This window comes from Dendrobates tinctorius, unplaced genomic scaffold, assembly GCF_039654945.1.
Source record: "Dendrobates tinctorius isolate UK_male_01 unplaced genomic scaffold, ASM3965494v1 ptg000375l, whole genome shotgun sequence".
Classification (NCBI taxonomy): domain Eukaryota; kingdom Metazoa; phylum Chordata; class Amphibia; order Anura; family Dendrobatidae; genus Dendrobates; species Dendrobates tinctorius.
Window position 1 is genome coordinate 774,422 of NW_027362041.1, and position 22,674 is coordinate 797,095.

The 22,674-nt window shown below is 48.3% G+C and overlaps 1 protein-coding gene across 4 annotated transcripts in view; it reads left to right on the forward strand.

The window, feature by feature from the left end:
* GGA1 (golgi associated, gamma adaptin ear containing, ARF binding protein 1) overlaps nucleotides 1-22,674 on the forward strand; it is a 157,937-nt gene that overhangs the window by 129,736 nt on the left and 5,527 nt on the right. For all 4 annotated transcript variants that reach the window (XM_073562984.1, XM_073562983.1, XM_073562986.1 and 1 more), the window contains one exon: nucleotides 20,951-21,012. In XM_073562984.1, the coding sequence (XP_073419085.1) occupies nucleotides 20,951-21,012 (62 nt within the window). The remainder of the gene's footprint in view (nucleotides 1-20,950; nucleotides 21,013-22,674) is intronic.

Below are 22,674 nucleotides of genomic sequence, written 5' to 3' on the forward strand. Positions count from 1 at the left end.
TGCATAGTTACCAACCACTCTGGTTTTCTGTGGCTTAGCTTGTTTTGCTTTTTTTCTCCTCGGTGACCCATTCATAACAGGCTGTTAGCCAGGAGACAATCCTGCGCATGGGACCTTCCGCTCTGGACCAACCAGGTCCCTGCGTTCACCTTATGTGACCTACCCTGGCCACATTATATGGCTTATAGCCACGCCCACTGGGTCACATGACTATGACCATCACAGGTCCTTCACACACTCACATAGCCTTTTACTACAGGCGTTTTCAGACACACCCCTGGGTGGGTTTGTAGGTAACCAGAACCCGCCCATCTCTCTAGTTACCTGGAGACTTCTCCCTTACACTTTGAAACAACACCTCAGCAGTGATATTGCTAATCATACATACACAAGTCTCCATCTGAAAGCCACCCACTTTGAGATACACAACGGCCACTCAGTACTCTGCCATTCATCCTTTCCCTTGGGACCTCCACACAGCGCCCCCTAGCGGACACAGTGGTTACTACACCACATACCTCGCCCCTCTGTTCAAACTTGTGGGGTTCAACACACAACATTACATCAGGCTCTCGAGACCGGGCACTCATTACACCTTGCCCCACAGGTCGAGAGAACCTTTCCCATCTGTCATACGGCCTCCTCTCTACGTTAGGCCTCCCCCGCCCCCAGCGGTCAGAATATCGGTCCTGATCTTTGACCTTCAGTTACAGTCTGGCTGCGTCATCAGACACTGTCTAGTCACCATCTTCATCTCTCTGTTTGGTCCGTTCCCCGACCAGCTCCCCCGGTTGGTACGGTCATCAGTCTTAGTTGGGCCTACTGTCTGGCCCGAGTCTGAACCATTCGGCTTCTCACAGGAACTCATATCCCTCAGCATCATACGGCCCGTCGAACTGCCACTTGCTGACACTTTTCGGCCATCTGCCCTGTCGCTTCTTGGTGGAACCCTTCTGGTCCTTACATCTTGGGTTGGAGGCGGCCGCCACCTGGTATTCCGTACTTTATTAATTTGCCGGCGGTCCTGCCTCAACTGCTCAATCTCTTGCAGGTACCCCACTCGATACTCCAAGAGCATCCGAAAGTCTCTCAGGCTCTCCCCGGAGCCAAACCAACAGGATGGGAATCCTACCCACTTCACTGGATACTTGGTTTTCCTCATCAGGAGGGATCCTCACTTTCACCACGCCGGAGATATTCACAAGGTCTTGCATTACCTTCCCGGATCTTCCAATGATTCTCCCAATCAGAGCTTTGGGTACCGGCACCACATCTTTCCGCAAACCCAGCTGATCCATAGCCTCCCTTGCTATCTCTAGGCGTCGAGCAGCATTTACATTACTCTGCCTGACCCGCTGTTTGGTGTGGAGACGTTGTAGATGCATTTCTTTCAGGACAGCTACTCGGTTTGATGTATCTTCTCTGTCCGATACTATCACCAACTGCCGAGTCTCAGGTGCCCAGCGCACCTTACACGCTTTGACCGCTTCTTTGAAAGCCTCATGCACACCTTCCTCTGCACACGCTTCCTGCATGTCCTCTGGTACATCAATCACAAACTGGAAGGTTGTGGTCTTGCTCTCTTCCTGGACCGAAGGCTCTAGCTTTACCACGGACACTTCCCTCACTACAGTTGACCCGACCGGGTGACTGTCTTCCTCAGTTCTTAACTCACCAACTTCACACGATTTGACCACTTCATGACCCTTTGCCATGAGGGCTACTGGCATCACTTGCGCACACCCGCAGTAAGTCTTGGTCCAATTTCTCCCGCAGAAGACTTTTAACTACTCCTCTGAGATCTTCCATTTCTTCCCTAAGGGTGTTGCTCACGCTGTGCTACGTTGATAGGTGACCTCTGAGCTTCAAGACTTCTTTCTCAAGCTCCTCCACTCTGTGCTCGGCCGTTTGTCTCATCACACTTTCTCGTTCGAGATGTTCCTTCACTGTCTCTTTTATTAACTGTATCTCCTGCTCTAGTTCTCTTTTGGCCAGCATGTGTTGCACCACTATTTCTTTAATTATATCTTCAAAGGGTACCCCTGGGTTAGTCCCGTCAGTCGAGCCCCCGTTACCCTCTGACCGTGTTTCTACTCCCGTTATCTTCTCGATCAGGTTACTGTCAGTCCTGTCACGAGTTTCAGTCACCACAGCACTAGATTCTGTCCTAGTGGTGGCTACTAGCAACAACACGTCACAGTCACACCACACCGTATGGTGAACTCCCAAGGTACTCTCTATCCGTGGGTCAGCTCTGCTCTTTTTATTTACCACACCCTTCTCATTCATACTGTGGTACCCTTCAGGTGACGTCAGGTCAGTAAATTCGTCCGATGCCATTCTTTCTCCGGTCGCCCCTACGTCTGGCCTGTATACGTTAGGAGACGTCAGCGTCTCAGTATCTGCTAGGCCCACAGTAGAAACGTCTCTACCCTCCTGCCCCACATCATCAAATATGACATAGTCCCAGGACCTCTCAAAGGTATGCACTAAGTTTGGTGGCATTCTACCGCCTTGGCACTCCCCCCTTGTCATCTCAATCAGGACTCTGTCCACCTTATAATTCACAATGACCCCGTGGACGCAGCGAACTCTGACGTTTTTCTCGGTCAGAGATAAAACGAGTGGAGTTGCTGTCAGTCACCTGACTCTTTGAGTCCAGCCTACCAGGGACTCCTTCCTGGTACAGCATCACGGTACACACCTGCGGCCCATCGTTACTATCCGGAAAGGATATCCCACATTCTGACCAAGACATATACACACACTGCGGTACTCCAGACATACCCACTGAGTCAACCAGTGCTGCCATTTCCTGAACCACCCCAATTTGGGTTACCGCCCCCTCCCGGGACTCCACCCCTTTTTGGGTTACCACTCCAATTTGGGCCACCGCCCCCTTCTGGGACTCCACCCCCTTTCGGGATCTCCCCATGTCCGTTATACCGGTCTATTCAGACCACAGTTCACACAACACAGTTTATGTTTTAACGATACCACACAAGTCCTTGTTGCACCCCCACAGCTCCTGCTGTCACTGATCACCGACACCATCGGCTGCTGTTCACACACACACACAGCGGCTGGTGTCCCTGCAGCACCTGCTGCACCGTCTTCGTGGACCCGCCGATCTACCGGAAGCCGCTTGTCACCTTCGTAACCCCGCTGAGCCACATCAAGCCGCTTGCCACCTTCTTGACTCCCACTGAGCCACCGCAGGCTGAGTTGAGAAAAGAAGAAAAGAAAAACACTACACAAAAAAACTCACGTTTCCTTTCTGTGTGCTATTCAGGACGTACCGTCTCCACCTGAGAACGTCCAACACACAGGGCGCACCGGGTGCTATTCAGGGAGCGACCCTCCTCCCAGGGTTTCCCAACACAGCGGCCTCACCAGGTCCAGGGGCTTTGCGGGTGCTATTCAGGACATCCGTCTCGGCCTGAGACTGCCCAACACTTATGCCTCACCAGGTCCAAGGTCATACCACGTGCTCCAGGGATCTTCCCAACACTGACCCTCCAGGACCTTGCTCACTGAACCCTCCAGGAACACAGTCTTTCCCACTGACCCAGGTCAGTACAACACGAACACCTGTCCGTTACCTGTGTCGGCCACACAGGTCCTCGGATACCTCTTCTCCTCAGAGGCACCCTATAGCAATCACCAGTCTTTCTCACTGATCCTGGTCAGTAAAACACGTTTTTCACGACCGTCACCTGCTGGCCACGCAGGTTCTTGGACCCCTCTACAGCAGAGGTATCCTAGTAAACACCAGTCTCTTTCTCCTGAGGAAATGGCCGCACTGGGCTCACCGATTCGGACAGTGCCTTACTCACTAGGCCGCCCCACGGTTCCAGAACCACAGCCGGGCAGTGGCTTCCCCAACCGTCAGCCTTCCTGGCTCAGCGTTGCCCTTAGCAACCGACTTTGCAGTCCTCTTCCGTTGCTCCCAGCAACAAGGCTACAACAATGCCCATAGCTTTCTCCACCAAATGTGAGGTAGCGCTGTCATTTACTTTGAGAATTCTCGCTTGGCAGCGAACAAAACACATCCGGTACGGGTTTTCCATCAAACATAGCAGTCCATGCGGTTTATTATGCAGCATAAACCGATAGAAGCAATCAACAAAACTTCACATAAACAGCAGAGTGTCCATTATAGCTTCCCTCAGTAAACCCAGTGTTCACACAGGTTGCTCAATGTCCAGCATACAGGCTCTCTTAGCCTCATTTATCTCACCCATGTCAGGGTCTCCACATGTTCCGTCACTCATGCTGCAGACGTCCATATCCCTCCAGGGAACTTTCAGGCTCTGGCAGCCATTACACACAGCCACACACCGGCTGTTGGCCAGGAGACAATCCTGCGCACGGGACCTTCCGCTCTGGACCAACCAGGTCCCTGCATTCACCTCATGTGACCGACCCTGGCCACATTATATGGCCTATAGCCACGCCCACCGGGTCACGTGACTATGACCTCATCACAGGTCCTTCACACACATAGCCTTTTACTACAGGCGTTTTCAGACACATCCCGGGTGGGTTTGTAGGTAACCAGAACATGCCCATCTCTCTAGTTACCTGGAGACTTCTCCCTTACACTTTCAAACAACACCTCAGCAATGATATTGCTGATCACACATACACAAGTCTCCATCTCAAAGCCACCCACTTTGAGATACACAACGGCCACTCAATACTCTGCCATTCATCCTTTTCCTTGGGACCTCCACACAGTGCCCCCTAGCGGACACAGTGGTTATTGCACCACAATATATATATCACACTGAGGAGAATGATAGCCATATTACTATATATATTACTATATCCCTACTGAGAAAAAGGGAGGCTATAATGCTATATTTTTTAATATATTATCACTAAGGAGAAGGGTGGCCATATTAGTATATATATTACTACCGTATTTTTCGGACTATAAGAAACACCGGACCATAAGACGCACCCCAAATTTTGTGTGGAAAATAGCAACAAAAAAAAGATTTTTATAAGATAGGGGTACAGCTTATTGTCCGAATTTAAGATATCTTACCTGAGGGCCGGCGGTGGTAGAGCGGGGTTACAGGAGGCATGGTCCCTTCCTCAGGTAGCCGGCGGTGGCAGAAGTGGGGCAGTGCTGTAGTCCCGGGGTATATCAGCGGTACGATGCTGCGGGATCGGTTTTGGCGGTGAGGCAGAGCAAAGTGCGTTGCATGGAGCAGAGTCTCTTCCTCAGACTTTTTGACAGTTAGAGTGATCAATGAGTGGAACAGGCTGCCACGAGAAGTGGTGAGTTCTCCTTCAATGGAAGTCTTCAAACAGAGGCTGGACAGACATCTGACTGGGATGATTTAGCGAATCCTGCTTTGAGCAGGGGGTTGGACCAGATGGCCCAGGAGGTCCCTTCCAACTCTATGATTCTATGATTCTATGATTCAGGATACCAATGGCAGAAATGTGGCGATATCCACGGTGAGCAGAACAGAGTGCCTCTTTGGTTTCTCAGCGGCCATTTTCCTGAGGCTGCGCGTGTGCAGATTGAGATCTCGGCTTCAGGAAATGGCCATTTTCCTGAAGCCGAGGGTTGCCAAGATCTCACTCTGTCCACACTTGGCCTCCGGCGGCCATTTTCCTGAAGCCCACAGCCTCAGGAACATCGAGCCTGAGAGGTCAGCCAAGATCTCAATCCGCGCACCCTTCAACTTCGGCGGCCCATGGCTTCTGGAAGATGGCCGCAGGGAAACCAAAAAAAACACTCCACACTGCTCACCGCCAACACCGAGCTTCAGCATCGCCACACTTATGCCGCCGCTGGTTTCCTGAGGAAGGGATGATGCTACATTACTGCCGCAACCCCCTGGTAAGCCTGCATTAGGACTATAAGACGCACCCCCCATTTTCCTCAAATTTTTTTGGGGGAAAAAGTGTTTTATAGTCCAAAACATACGGTATATTATCACTAAGGAGAAGGGCAGCGATATTATATTACTTTATCAAACTGAGGAGAAGAGCGGCCATATTACTATTTATATTTCACTATATCCTCACTGAGGAGAAGGGTGGTTATATTATTGTATATATTACTATCAGATCCAGGTTCTCAGATAAGCAGGTGTTGGCTAACCAACTAGACATCGTCATAGTAGACAAGGGTCAGAAGACAGCAATGATATAGATGTGGCAGTGCCAAGTGACCGCAACATCAGGAAGAAGGAATATGAGAAGCTGGAGAAATACCAGGGCCTCAAAGGAGAACTGGAGAAGATGTGGAAGGTGAAGGCCACAGTGATTCCAGTGGTGATAGGAGGAGCACTTGGAGCAGTGACCCCTAAGTTGGAAGAATGGCTGCAACAGATCCCAGGAGCAACATCTGAGCTCTCTGTCCAGAAAAGCGCAATGCTGGGATCAACTAAGATCCTGCGCACAACCCTCAAACTCCCAGGCATCTGATATACATACACACACATAAATACAGCTCTGGCAAAAATTTAGAGACCACTACAAAATTTTCAGTTTGTCTGATTTTTCTCTTTATAGGTATATTTCTACTTCGCCTCATTGGGGGACACCGGTACTGTGGGTATATGCTACTGCCGCCTGAATGCTGACACTAAGTGAAAAAAAAAAAAGGTTAGCTCCTCCGCCGTATACACCCTCGCCCTGATTGCGGGCGGAAACCCGTTCATGCTTAGTGTCCGTTGGAGGCACATGTCTGTTTTTTCTCCAGACTTTTTTTTTTTTATTATTACCTTTTTCTATGAAGATGAGACAGGGGCGACGGACCCTAATGAATGGGTCCGATCTCCCCAAACCAACAACGGGCGAGAATGTGTGAGTATCACCTCCACATATCCTCTCCTGCAACAAGGGACATGTCTGGTCTTTTTTTCTCAGACTTTTTTTATTTTTACCTTCCATGAAGATGAGACCGGGGCAACGGATCCTATTGAAAGGGTCCGATTTCCCCAGACCAACAACGGGCGAGTATCGCCTCCACGTATCCTCTCCCGCAATGTGGGACATGATGCCGGACTTAGCCCTGACCACCCCTAGGTATTCAAACCATGGGCTGTACAGAGGCACAAGCATAGTCCGTGCGGCCCCCACTGCTCCACCAATGCTAGACTGCGGTGCTGCAAGGCGGCGGACGGTCCCTCTCCTCACCCCTTGAAGGGGTTAGATGGAGCTAGGGTGCCTGCTCCGTCCTATATGTGGCCCCCCTCCCCTCTACCTGAGCTGGGAAGCTGAAGCATTGTCACGGAGGGGATGGCCTGGGAGGGCTCCTGCAGCAGCGTCCACAGGGCTGGAGCCCTTAGCCTTTTCTTGTCGGGCGAAGGCAGTCACCCCCGTCGCTCAAGGCGGCGTGTCCTGGCGTCTGGCCACGTATCTTCGGCTGGCGGTCGGTGGCGTCCACCCCCTCTCGCGGGCAGACACTGAAAATCCAGCCCGCGGCTTCGGCCACTTCTGGCGGGCGCCGAAGAAATTGAGCTCGCGGCTTCGGACCAGCGCTAGGCCTCAACCGGAAGTACCACCCAGGATGCCTCTTCTTCCGACAGCCCACCCGCAGCTGAGGCTCGCATTTCTTTGAGTGGAGCAACGCCCGGCACTTCCAGGACACGTGGTGGGCACAGGACTGGGGTAAGTGCTGCACCCCAACCCGAGAGGCCGCGTTACGGGTAGACGAGGAGTGTTCCTCTCCCCCTCCAGCAGGCTGCAGTACTGATGCCTGGCAGATGCAGCATCTCCGGAAAAGCGAAGATGCACACGTTCCTATACGCTGCATGCATCTCATGTCGGGTCGCTTTCCCGCGTGCGCAGAGCAAGCGATTATGCGAAGCCTGCGATTCCAAACGCGCCCAGGAGCCCTCCCCTGCGACCGAGCCCGGTGTTCCAGAATGGGCCTTATCACTGTCGCAGTCTATGGCGTCACGAGAGCAATCGGGTCCCTTCGCACCCCAGATAGGGGCAGGAGCCGCTCTCACTCCAGGCAGACACGGGGGGAAACGAACCCACACGGCGTCTCCCGGCTCGTCCGGTACCTCGGCATCCGTGAGTTCTGCTTCTCGCTCTACCTCACCAGCAGTCAAGAGCGAGCAAAGTTAAGATTATGACTCAGACGAACCCCTGGATCTAGGTACCCCGGGGTGTCGAGAAACAGTGGACAGCCTCATCGAAGCCGACAATCAGACTCTGGGGATTGAGGATGATTCCACCCTGGCTTCAGGCCATAAGGTGTCATTTAAGTGAGCTAAGCGGCCGCATAGAGTTTTTTGCACTCACCCAGACTTTGAGGACATAGTGCAATGACACAGGGAATGGCCAGACAGGCGTTTCTCAGGCCAGAAGGCGCTGGAAGCAAGGTATCTGTTTGCCCTGGATCTCGGTAAAAATGGACGGAATCCCCAACGGTGGATCCACCCATGTCACGCTTGGCCTCTAAAACCCTGTTATCCGTACCTAGTGGTTCTCCTATTAAGGACCCCACTGATTGTCTCATAGAGAGCTTGGCTCGCTCAGTTTTTGAAGCGTCAGGATCAGCACTCTCTCCCACGTTCGCGGCAACGTGGGTAGCCAAGGCCATAATTTCTTGGTCTGAATCATTGAACAGAGCCTTGCAGGATAGGGAACTACCTGCAGAGGTATCAGAGATCGCGAGTCAGATCACTATGGCTGGGGACTACTTAAGCAATGCTTCTTTGGATGCGGCCAGTTGCGCGGCACTGGCTGCCGCAAACGCAATTTCCATTAGGAGAGCCTTATGGTTAAGGACATGGCGGGCCAATTCAACCTCCATGAAGTCCTTGATTTCCCTACCTTATCAGTGCGGCCGCCTATTCAGAGAGAAGTTAGGCCAGCTCATCTCCGACACCACAGGAGGGAAGAGCGGGTTTCTCCCCCAACAAAGGGTCAAACCGCCATTTCGCCACCAGTTTCAGGCACGGTTTCGGGCCTTTCGCAACCCAGGGTGGACTACAGCGGCCAATTCCGCCGCTTCAAGTTGCCCCAACCAGGATAGGGATCGACAAGTCTCAGAGCCAACCCGTTGGGGAGATTGTGTGCTCGCCAGCCCAGGTCGAGGGGAACCAGGTCCCAGAGAGCCTCAGCCAAATGACTCGAGGCATTCTTTAGGCGACATCAGCAAAGTAGGTGGCCACCTACTCTGGTTCGCCACGTCTGGGTCACCGTCGCACACCACTCATGGGTGAGAGAGCTGTGTCATGAACTCATTTTCTGCTCCAAAAGGTGAGAGTTCCCCTTCCGTTCTCCCTCTGGTGGTGACAGGAGGTAGTGCGGTTGGTTTAAGTGGTAGTGATCTGCCACCTGATGAGGAAGATAATGATTGGATCTCTGGAGTATCAGACTGGATATAAGACAGCCAACGCCCTATCCGGGTGCTGGTGATTCAGTCTGCTTCTCAGGTCCTGGACTTCAGCTCTCTTCCAGTCTTCTCAAGTTAAGTTTGTTTTTTGCTAATGTTCACACTTGCGCTTCTTGGTCAATTCAGTTTGTTGTGTAATCAGCCTGCCCCTGCTGGGGCTATGCTGAAATTCCACTCCTATTAATCAGTATTTTCCAATCTGCTTTTTGTCCCTTATTAGATTGGCCTCTTTTTTGCTCTGTCTCAGAATATTTCAGAGTGCTGATATAGGTTTAGAAGTCTAGTGACTTCAGGGTTAATTTTGCTATCAGAAGTGTTGGACAATATTTTTGTAGGTTGTTTTTGGCAGATTGCAGACAGTGTCTTTCCTTTTCTGTCCTTTTTAGTTAACCGGGCCCCATCGTTTGCTCAGCCTATTTTCCTGCCTTTGTTTGTATTTTCATGTTTTCACCGTCAATACATGTGGGGGGCTGTCTTTCCTTTGGGATCTGCTCTGGGGCAGTTAGTTTTCCTCTTTTCCTGCTTTAGGCTTATGTAGTCCTCCGGTTGTGACGAGGCGTCTAGGACCAACGTAGGAACGCTCCACGACTGCTGCTAGTTGTGCGGTTAAGATCAGGGATCTGCAATCTGCAAAGTTACCAACTTCTCTGGTTTTCTGAGACTTAGCTTGTTGTCTTGTTTTTCCTCCTTGGTTTCCCATTCATAACAGAGCTGGTATCCTCAGGGTACAAGATAGTTTGTCAGGTACCCCCCAAAGCGGTTCTTTCTCTCCCTTCTTCCCAAAGGAGAGACCCGGGCAAGGATGTTGCTAGGAGCCATCGAATTACTCCAGCACAACGGAGTCATTATTCCCGTACCAGAGCATGAGAAGGCTCAGGGCTTCTATTCCAACCTGTTCGCGGTCCCCAAGAAAGACGGGACGGTCAGGTCTGTTTTGGACCTAAAGCTCCTGAACAGATTTATCAGGATCAGACATTTCCGGATGGAGTCTCTCCGTTCAGTTATATCGGCCATGGGGCAGGGAGAATACTTGGCCTCTATCGACATCCAGGACACTTACCTGCACATCCCCATTTTCCTCTCCGTATCAAAGATTTCTACGCTTCGCCATCAGCGGTTTACATTTCCAGTTCGCAGCACTGCCCTTCGGGCTAGCCACCACCCCCAGAGTGTTCACAAAGGTCATGGCAGTCGTCATGGCCATCCTGCACTCTCGGGGCATAGTCGTTTTGCCTTACTTAGACGACCTCTTGGTCAAGGGCCCTTCAATTTGGGCATGCGAGGAAAGTGTCTCTTTCCCTATTAGGATGGTTAGTCAACATGAAGAAATCATCCCTGGTCCCAGCTCAGAGGATTGCCTTTTTAGGGATGATCTTCGACACCTGCCAAGAGTTGGTAATTCTTCCTCGAGACAAAGCCCTAGCGCTCCGGCAGGGAGTCTGGACGCTTCGCCGACTGGTCCCTCACACCATCCTTTTTTGGGATGAGGATACTAGGAAAGATGGTGGCAGCGATGGAAGCGATTCCGTTCGCCCAGTTTCATCTTCGCCCCCTGCAGCACGCCCTCTTGTCATCCTGGGACAAGAACCCATTCACGCTTGATCACCTGTGCCGGTTGTCCTCTCAGGTCAGTCAGTCACTCGAGTGGTGGATAGTCAGTTCCTCACTGCTTCAGGGGAAACCTTTTCTCCCAGACCATTGGTTGGTAGTCACAACCGATGCCAGCCTTCTCGGCTGGGGGGAGCGTTTTTTTCGCCACCTCACGACCCAGGGATGGTGGTCGCCGCAGGAGGCACGCCTCATGATCAACTTGTTGTAAATAAGAGCGATCTGGCTGGCTCTGCAACAGTTTCAGCACCTTCTAGCAGGCCGCCCCATCCGGATTCAGTCGGACAACGCCACGGCGGTGGCTTACATAAATCATCAAGGGGTCACCCGCAGCAGAGTAACCATGCGCGAGGTAGGGCATGTTCTTCACTGGGCCGAAAGGAACCACTCGGTGATATCGGCGGTCCACATCCCGAGCGTGGAGAATTGGGCGGCAGACTTCCTCAGCCGGCAGGGTCTTGCGTCCGGGGAATGGTCACTGCACCCCGAGGTCTTCCAGCAGAGTTGCCAATGGTGGGGAACACCGGATGAGGACCTGAAGGCCTCCAGGGTGAACGCCAAGGTGCCCATGTTTGTCGCTCGGTCCCGAGATTCACAGGCGATCGCCGTGGATGCATTGGTTCTGCCATGGAACCAGTTTCGCCTCCCATACTTATTCCCCCCGCTGCCACTACTTCCGAGGGTCATCAAGAAGATCAAAGCAGAGGGGATTTCAGCGATTCTGCTGGCCCCAGACTGGCCCCGTCGAGCGTGGTACGCAGATCTAGTGCAGCTGCTCGCCGACGTTCCTTGTCGACTGCCAGAGCGCCCAGATCTACTTTCCCAGGGCCTGATCTTGCACCCGAGCTCAGGGGCCCTGTGTTTGACGGCATGGCCTTTGAGTCTTGGATTCTGACCCAGGCGGGGTTTGGGCGTGAGGTGGTGGCTACAATGGTTAGCGCCCGGAAGCCTACCTCGGCGCGAATTTACCATCACACCTGGAAGGTGTCCTTTTCTTTGTGTCGAGATCATGGTTATCCTCCACTGAGATTCTCTATCCCCAACATCATGGCCTTTCTATGGTCTGGCATAGACTCAGGATTGGCCCCGAGCTCTTTCAGAAGGCAGATATCGGCTTTATCCGTCCTGTTCCAGCTCAGAATTTCTGCCAATTTACAGGTAAAGACTTTCATCCAGGGAGTCTCCCACTTGGTATCTCCCTATAGGGCGCCGCTGGAGGCCTGGGACCTTAACCTGGTCCTAGATGTTCTGCAGGAAGCGCAATTTGAGCCGCTACAGGATGTCTCCTCGTACCTTTCCTGGAAGGTACTGTTTCGTGTGGCGATAACATCAATCAGGCGGGTCTCGGAGCTAGCAGCTCTATCCTGCCAAGCCCCGTTTCTCACTTTCCACAAGGTTAAGGTGGTTCTCAGACCAGCTCCCCCCTTTTCTGCCAAAGGTCGTTTCCTCGTTTCACATTAATGAGGATATTATCTTGCCTTCATTCTGTCCAGCACCAGTACACCGCGTGGAAAAGGCTCTTCACACGTTGGACCTGGTAAGAGCCCTCAGGAGGTACGTGTCATGGACGGCTCCCTTTCGGCAGACACACACTATTTGTGCTCCCTGAGGGGCGCAGGAAGGGACTCACCTCGAAATCTACCATAGCCAGATGGATTCATTTGACTATTCAGGAGTCCTACCGCATCAGAGGTGCGCCGGTTCCAGCAGGGATCAAAGCACACTCTACTCGGGCAGTGGGCGCCCCTTGGGCGCTTCGGCACCAGGCTTTGACAGAAACAGGTTTGCAAGGCAGCAACCTGGTCCAGCCTGCACACGTTTGCCAAACATTACAATATCCATACTCAGGCTTCAGCGGATGCGAGCCTAGGTAGAAGGATTCTCCAAGCAGCGGTGGCGCACCTTTAGACAGGAGGTGCATGTAGCTTGGATCGGTGAGTCAACTTCCCACCCAGGGACTGCTTTAGGACGTCCCACAGTACCTGTGTCCTCCAATGAGGCGAAGGAGGAACTGGGATTTTTGTGATAAACTCACCGTAAAATCCTTTTCTTCGAGACGCTCATTGGGGGACACAGCACCCACCCTGATAGCCAGTTGCCTCTTGTTTATTTAATGTGCATTTTCGTTGACATTGAGGTGGTTATTTTCTAGACATATTGTTACTTGCATTAAGGCTGATTTTGTTGTTCTCCTAATGCTTTTGCACTAAACTGGTTTCCACCCGCAATCAGGCCGAGGATGTATACGGCGGAGGAGGAGCTAACCTCTTTTTTTTTTCACTAAGTGTCAGCCTCCAGGTGGCAGTAGCATACACCCACAGTACCTGTGTCCCCCAATGAGCGTCTCGGAGAAAAGGATTTTTCAGTGAGTTTATCACAAAAATCCCTGTTTTTGAATAAAATGTAAATTCCTCTTTTATTCTATAAACTACTGACTTGTCTTCGAATTTCCAAGCACTAAATTTTGTCTTTATTTTCAGAAAATGAGAAATGGTAAAAATAACAAAAAATGCAGTGCTTGCAGACCTCAAATAATGCTAAAAAAAGGTCACTATCATTTAGAAACAACAATACTAATGTTTTATCTCAGGAAGAGATCAGAAATCAATATTTTGTTGAATAACCATGATTTTTAATCCCAGCTTTCATGCGTCTTGGCTGCTTTCCACCAGTATTTCACACTGCTTTTGGGTGACCTTATGCCACTCCTGGTACAAAAATGTAAGCAGTTCTAATTTGTCTGATGGATTGTGACTATCCATCTTCCTCTTGATTACATTCCGGATGTCATGATCCAGGTCGGGTTTTGTGTCCTGTCTCTCTTTCCTGGTCTGATCATGTCAAGGGTTAACGTTTATCTGCCTCGTTCTGGCTTCAGGCCGGCTATTTTTTTCCACTGCATCCTGCAGGCAGTGTCAGTTATAGTCTCTGTCTACGGTGTGTGTAGCTGACTCTGCTTGCCCTGATTTGTCGTCCTGCTTGTGTTGACTGTGCCCATGTCTGTTTATCCCCCTCTTCCGGTCCTGACTGTGTTCCCATTCTCATGTTTTGACTTTCTGGTATTTGACTTGGCTTGGAAACTGACCTGCTGTTTGTCTCTTGTCTTTGGCATGTCTGCTCCTGACCGATATTGACCCATTTGGCTTGTTTCTGACTTTGCGCTTGTTTATTGTTTTGTCTGCGCTACAGACTAATACCGACCTGGCTTGTTTTGCTACTCTGCTGCACCTGGTGGTAGCCTCGCTGATGCGTTGCAGGTCTGCTCTTGCTGTGTGCAGCCCTCTCTCCACTTTATTGCCATCTAGTGGAGCTTGCATCTACCTGCATAGCAGCAGCGTGACACCAGAGGTTTTCAATGGGGTTCAGGTCTGGAGATTGGGCTGGCCATGACAGGGATTGATATGGTGGTCCTTCATCCACACATTGATTGACCTAGCTGTGTGGCATGGCGCTTAGTCCTGCTGGAAAAAACAGTCCTCAGAGTTGGGCAACATTCCCTGAGCAGAATGAATCAACTGTTTTTCCAGGATAACCTTGTATGCGGCTTGATTCATATGTCCTTCGCAAAGATTAACCTACTCAATTCCAGCTTTGCTGAAGCATCCCCAGATCATCACCAATCCGCCACCAAATTTCACAGTGGGTGCAAGACACTGTGGCTTGTACACCTCTCCAGGTCTCCGTCTAACCATTAGATGACCAGGTGTTGGGCAAAACTGAAAATTAGACTCATCAGAGAAGATTACCTTACTCCAGTTCTCTGTGGTCCAATCCTTATGGTCTTTGGCGAACTTCAGCCTGCCTCTCCTTTGTTTCTCATTGATGAAATGCTTTTTTCTAGCTTTACATGACTTGAGCCCTGCCTCTAGGAGCCTGTTATAAACTGTTCTTGCTGTGCACTTCATCCCAGCTGCCATTCCTTTTGTAGGTCACTTGATGTCATCCTGCGGTTGCTGAGTGACATTCAAATAAGATGACGGTCATTCCGGTCAGTGGAGAGTCGTTTTCTCTCTAAGCCGGTCTGTAGCTTTGTTGTCCCCAATGTCTGCTGCTTGACCTTGTTGTAATGGACTGCCGTCTTAGAAATTTTAAGGATGGAGGCAACATGATGTTCACTGTATCCCTCTGCTAATAAAGCCAGAATTGAGCCCTTCTTTTCCTCACTCTAGACATGGCATGGTTAAAAGTTAATTACTTTTGGGATAATACTAGCACTTGTTTTGCCATCTAGCTTGTCCTATTGCAAGAGGATTTTGAATACCACAGCAGGGTTTTTTTTTTTTTTTTATACTTTCCGTCGTTAAATAAAATTTGGTTCAGGTGACCAACTAATCAGAAGCATATTAAGTAGAATGAGGTGTAAGTTGTTCCCAGCAATGTGCTTTTCTGGACAGAAAGTTCAGATGTTGCTCCTGGGGACTGTTGTAGCCATTTTCCAAACTTAGGGGTCTCTGCTCCAAGTGACCCTATCACCACTGGAATCCCTGTTACCTTCACCTTCCACATATTCTCCAGTTCTCCTTTGAGGCCCTGTTTTTTTCCATCTTCTCATATTCCTTCTTTCTGATGTTGCTGTCACTTGGCACTGCCACATCTATTATCATTGCTGTCTTCTGATTCTTGTCTACTATCACAATGTCTGGTTGGTTAGCCAACACCTGCATATTCGTCTGGATCTAGAAGTCCCACAGGAAGTTAACCATTTCATTCTCCACCACTTTCTCTGTGGTCTCCCACCTGGACTTACGGGGGCTTAGCACATATGCTTTGGAGATGTTCCTGTATACAATTCCCACTACTTGGTTGTGGCGTTCAGTATACGCTGTTCCTGCTTGAATTTTGCATCCTGACACTGTGTTGGACGGTTTCTGAGGTCTCTTTGCATAGTCTTCACCTTGGGTCTTGTCTTGTGTGGTAGATTCCTGCTTCTATGGATCTGGTGCTTTGTGCTTTCTCTTGTGGTGCTATGATTAATGTCTCTGTGCCATCTCAGAGTCCAGCTTTCTCCAGCCATTGGTAGGATTTCTCCATGTCAGCCACCTCCATTATCTGTCGATGGTACAATACATCCCATGCAGCAGATTATCTTGCCATGGCGCTTCATGTTCCTGTTCTTCCTTCCAGATCTGTTGTTTTTTCTGCCCGTAGGCTTTCTCTCAGCATCTCATCTTTTGGTGCGATGTTAAAGATGTACTCATTGTTTCATCTGTGATGGCGGCCAGGATGCTTATCAAGCCTTGACCACCGTCCTTTCTGTTGGTATACAATCTTTGTGTGCTAGACTTAGGGTGGAGACCTCCATGCATTGTGAGGAGCTTTCATGTCTTCACATCTGCAGCTTCCATTTCTTCTTTTGGCCAGAACCCTATGCCAGCAGGGTATCTGATAACTGTCAGGGCATATGTATTGATGGTGCGGATTTTATTCTTCCCATTGAGCTGGGTCTTCAGGACCTGTCTTACTCTTTGATGGTATTTGGATGTTGCTGCTTTCCTTGCCTCCTCATCATGGTTGCCGTATCTGTTGTGAATGAGTCACCGTAGGAGACAAAAACAGAAATACTAGCTAAGTCCAGCAAACCAGAGAAGTTGGCAGCTATCAGATTGCACACCCCTGATCTTATCAACAACAACTAGCAGTAGCCGTGGGGGGTTCCTACGGTGCCCTAGACCCCTCGGTCACAGCCGGAGAACTAAATAGCCTAAAGACAGAAAGGGAAATCTAAACTGCCCCAGAGCAGACCCCAAAGCAATAGGCAGCCCCCAACATATAATGACGGTGAAGCAAGATGAAAAAACACTAACACAGAAAGATAGGCTGAGCAAATGATGGGGCCCAAGCTAACTAAATAGGACAGGATAGAAAAGCTGCTGTCTGCAATTCGCAAAAACCCTATCAAAACAAGAGCCAACAGTCTGATCGGAAAAAAGCCCTGAAGACGCTAGGCTTCAAAAAGACTAAATCAGTACTCAGGTATTTTATGAAGACAGAGCAAAAATGAATTCAGCTCACCCAGCAGGGAATGGCAGAAATCCAGAAAAACAAGGCAAAATAAAACCAAAACACAAATGCAAAAAGCAGAGCAGAAAACTTAGCTTTTGAGGAGCAGGAATAAGACTGGTCTCCTAGAATCCCTCAGAGAAATCACCAGCGAGGCAGAAGGGCGTCGGCTGCCTTATATCCAGTCGTCAATTCCCGTCACCCAGTCATCATCATCCTGCTCAGGTGCTTGGTAATCAGCCTCCCTACCTTCCTTCACCAGAAGAGGGAGTTCATCAGACCTCAATGGTGAAGGGGAAAATGAACTCACAACACGTATCCCTGTCGGATGCCGAGGTACTTGTAGCATGTCTGTACATCTGCTATGTGCCCTGCTGGTAATTCCACTCCATCAGTCTTGACTACCTACCTCTCTTTATTACCAACTGGCTGCACTTCTCCAGTCCGAAGGACATCCCGATGTCTTTGCTGTAGATCCTTGTCAGGTGAATCAGTGAATTGATGCCTCTTTCGTTTTTTGTATTCAGCTTGATGTCATCCATGTAGAGGAGGTAGCTGATGGGTGCTTCCACTCTTCAACTTGTATCCATAGCCTTGAACTTTTTCTCACGCCTCCCAATGATGTACTTCCTCCTAGCACTCAATGACATGCAAGCTAAAGCGTCGTCTGAAGTGATGTAGGCAGGGACAAGCACGCATGCGCACCTACCGGAAAGCTCCCAGGCTTACAGGGACAAGGCAAGAAAATAAGAGAATAGTTTGAACACTCAGTGACCGGAGATATAATTGAACTCTAGCGGAAGAATAGTGATAAAATGTAATGATCAAGAACCAGTATGCAAACCTATACCATGAATAAGACCGAACAGACATGTATCAGTGACAGCATCAAGACAATATAAGAAGAGCGTGAAACCAAATAGTGTGTATGGACAAATTAAACACTGAGGCTTGAGAGAGGCTCAGTGTGAGCCGAAACGTTGCCACAGCATGTGGGTTTGAAGTAAACTACATTTTATTCACTTAAATCTATGGAGTGCGGTCTTCATTTTTTTCCTTTGTCTGGATTGGGGCAAGTATAGGGTACATTGTTAAGGAGGTGTGCACCCACCTACTGGTATTGTGCTGTTCCATGTTTTGTGTACAAATTATACATTATAAATAAAAAAGTGAAAAAAGACGGACTGAAAAGTGCATAACATAAATTTAGTAAATATAGAACAATGCGATGCGCTAATGATGCCAGCCAGCCCCCCTTTCCTCTATCTAAGCACCGATAGGATGGCGCTCATTTAAATACTCGGCCACCCCTCACCCTGACACGCCCCTGGAAGAAGATGGCGGCGAAACGAGCGTCGGGGTGAGAGGACGCCACAAGCACACTTTTCTCCAAAGGTATTTAATTTATCCTTGTCACCTGTCTTTGCTTATATATGGTTGGACAGATTACCCTTCAGATGCTTAAGAGTCTGGGTTAGATATTTATAGCACTTATGGTCAGCTCTTGCTTTACCATATTCCAGGTGAGCTGCGTGTTTACTCTGTGCTAAATGTGTATTATGTAGCCATTTACTATCTCTTTACCTTGTGGTGTTACAATTTGTCTCATGTGAGGTTTTTTTTACCAGCAGTCTCTAGTATAATAATCAATATTGATATGCACTGTGGTGGTATACCTATAGTAGGTTATCACTGGATTTGTACGTACCCTGTGCAGTTATCCACTTTGTACTGTGGTCTATATTTTTCTTCTGCCCCTGTTTAATATAGTGCTTGGCGTCCCCTAAACGTCATCTCTGTTTTTTTATATGTTCCTTTTTAACATTGATTAATAAAATTATTGGTTTTATATTTATAAGTTGTGGGATCTCTTCCTTAGTCCTATATGTACCTTATATGGGATTGGTTGTATTATATTACGACTATATCATCACTGAGGAGAAGGGCGGCCATATTACTATGCATATTTCACTATATCATCACTGAGGAGAAGGATGGCTTTATTACTGTATATATTACTATATTCACTGAGGAGAAGGTCAGCCATATTACTATATGTGGGAGCTCATGAATATGAAAGACTACTTAGTGGGTGCTCATGATATCAAAAACTACTGTGGAGACACAGGGTTGGGGGGGTCGGCCGGCAATCTCCTTTCACCGTGGGCATAACGCTACGAAGACAACACAGTGAGGTAAAACATTGCGACAATACTTTTGTGAACCATAAAACAGACAGAGACCACATAGAACAGTCCCAGCAAAATACCCCACGATGGTGCATATTACAGAGTATTACCCTTCTGCTGACTCGCCGGGATAATAGCAGCTGTTACTTCAGATCGTCATGGGTTGACTACCCCACCTGTGGCATGCACACAGAGAGGAGCTAAGGGTAGGAAGATGACCGTCCATTCAGGTACAAGGCCAGTTGACCAGAGGGTCACAACCTTGCTTCATCTTCCAGTGCCAACTACCCCACTTGTGGCACGCACAGAGAGAGGGTAACAACAAGCTTAGGAAGACGACATTCCATTCAGATTCAAGGCCAGTTGACTGGACGATCACAACCTGGCTACTCAGAACAACTTCAGGGAGCCAGGTGACCGGCGGCGGGTCCCATTCCTGGCTTTCACAAACATCCATGGTTCAGCAATAGTCAGTGGAGCAGATCTGTATTCTTCCATCCAGGGCCATCGTTTTCTAAGCTTGGTTTTTCCTCCTCTGGTTTTTTAAGTCAACAAGCTAGCTGGCTTGGACAATGTGTAATTAGCATATCAGCAATCATCATTGTTCCATGACCCTGTATGACTAGTCATCCAGGATAAGAGCACAGTATGTTACATCAAATGTCAACTTACAATACAATATTACAGGCACAAGCAAAAGTCTGTTTTCTTGACCAACCAGAAAGAAACTCATAAATTGAAAATTCAGAATATAGATAAGTCTATTCTTCATGGCTTGCTAAAAATAGATGTCTGGTTAACTCGCAACTATGTCGCGAGAGCTCATGAATATCAAGGACCACTTAGTGGGAGATCATGAATAAGAATGGTGTTTTTTTTCTTCTGGTGTGTCATGCTTTAAATAAAACGGGTTTGTGTTGATACTTCCTGTTTTTTTTGCTTTAGCAAAACCTTTTTGACATACTTAGGTGAGGATTTGCGTTTTTGATGCATCTCCGCTGCAGAAACTCACTGACAACAATGCATGTACTTTTTTTTGGTTGCGAATCTTCATCTATTATAAGTCTATGGGGAAAATCTGCACAGAAAACTCGGCTTACCTGCAATAGAAAATGACATGTTGCGGATTTGAAAAACGCACCACAGGTCAGTTTACACAGAGTTAACAAGAAACAGAGTAGGCAAGAGACTTCTGTAAATCACATCCACTTTGCTGAAACTGTAAGACGCTGCATTTTTGATTGAGCAAAGATATGCAAAAACGCACCAAAAGCTCATAGTGGCAACGTAGCTTTAGAGGAGTGGCACAACACCAAGTTCTATAAAAAGATGCTCCGGGATTAGTGCTGCCTCTATTAACTAAAGCGGACTTGTCTGGAAAGCTGCCAGCTCCCACTAAAGTAATAGCTTGGAATAAAAGGAATATTGTGGTTATTACACGTGCTGCTGAATAGAATTCCAATCCAGACGAGATGAGTGAAATATGGTGGTCTAATCTACGCGTTTCCAAGTATTCAAATTTACCACTTGTATAGAAATAGTAAAGTAGCAATGGAAAAATAGATCACTAGCAATCCAATGCTCTCCCTTCCTGAGGATCACGGCTGATGTAGTGGAGGGCTAAGAAGTCTCTGCTCTAAATCCATAGAATGAGCTGTGAGGTTGGTAAGTGGAGCTGTACATGATGTCCAGGTTTTTGGCCAGATGGATGATTGGCAGTGATCTGTAAAGAGATGTTACTGACTCATTCACTTTTCTGCATTATCTAATGTAGGATTAAATGACCCAGTTCCCCCTGCACAGACTCAGGAATCTTCGTCGTGGAATAGCTTTCAGGTAATAATTTTTATTTCTATAGCGCCAACATATTCTGCAACACTTTACAATTCAGAGGGGACTTGTACAAAAATTTAAGACATTACAGAGTAACACATAGTTCATCACATACCAAGAGGAGTGAGGACCATACTGCCCTCTGCTTACAGTCTATGAAGAACAAGAGGAGATAAAAAAGGTAAACAATTGCTTGTCATGTATGGTCCAGCCATCATTATAATGAACAGTTGCATTCTTATAATGCTGCATGAACCGGTGACCAGTGTACACACACAGTGCTTACAGAGTGCATGGAGTCTGTGGAAACCTGATGAGAGGGACCAGATTCTGAGTACAAGTTGGAAGGGAGAACAGAGAATAATTATATTAGTGAGGTGAGATTATAGGCCAGTCTAAAATATTTTTTTTTAGAGCATGGTACTGGGAATTAACTGGATTGTTTGGGGCAGTACATTCCAGAGAACTGGTGCAGCATAAGAGAAGTTCTGGAGATTGATGTTGGATTTTTGGCTTTTAGATGATGTCAGTCTTAAACCCTTAGCAAAACAAAGGAAGAATACAATGTTAAACACAGCTGAGGGAGGGGATGTAGGGCGTTGCAGAACTGTGCACAGCTTTGTGGTGAATTTATGTAGTACTTAGTAGTGGATGGGTGAGCAGTGCAATGAATGGCACAGAGTGGAGGCATTGGTGTAGGAGTTGGACAGAAATATGACCCTGGCTGTTGCATTCAGGTTACATAGTAGAGGAGGGAATTTAGTAAGAGGGAGACAGATTAGGAGAGGGTTGCCATACTCCAGATGAGAATGTATAAGTGACACAGTGAGTGATCGTAAATAGGGGTGAAGGAAAGGTCTGAGTTACATATAACCTTATGGTAGAACCATTCACAGAAATGGCAATATCGGGTATAGGAAGGTTAGTAGATTGGTGAAACACGAGGAGTTCGGTTTTGGAAAGAATCAATTTTGGGTAGAGGGGGCGACATGATGTTTTAGACCGCAGACAGATAATCACTGGTATTTCATAGTAATGCAGGGAATTAATTTTTGGACTTCCGTGCGCTGCTTGACAAAATACACGATTCCAGTTATGATTAAAGATTAATCATTTATTCCCAACACGTTTCAAAGTGAGAACCACTTCTTCCTCAGGGGATGAAGAAGTGGTTCTTACTTTGAAACGCGTTGGAAATAAATGATTAATCTTTAATCATAACTGGAATCATGTATTTTGTCAAGCAGCGCACGGAAGTCCAAAAATTAATTCCGTAAGAAGTTATATAACAGCGGTCACTTGTCTGACCATTGGACGTGCAGCAGCTGACTACTGATCGTATATGCCTGATCTCTCCTATAATAGGTGAGTGTTATTTCTTTTACAATTCTAATATTAACCCGGATAAGACCCTATTGCTCTTTTCTGTTCCTATAGTGTACTATAGTAATGCAGGGGGGATATCAGTGGAAGACCTGTGTAGAATTGGGTGTCATCAGCATAGAGATAGCACTGCAGATTTTCGTGCTTTCCGTGCTTTTCGTTTGTCGAATATGAATAGTGTATAGACAAAAATGGAGGGGACATAGAACAGAATCCTTATGGACCCCGACAATAAGAGAAGGGGATCTAGGACTTGAACCCTGAGGAACCCCAACCCTAAGA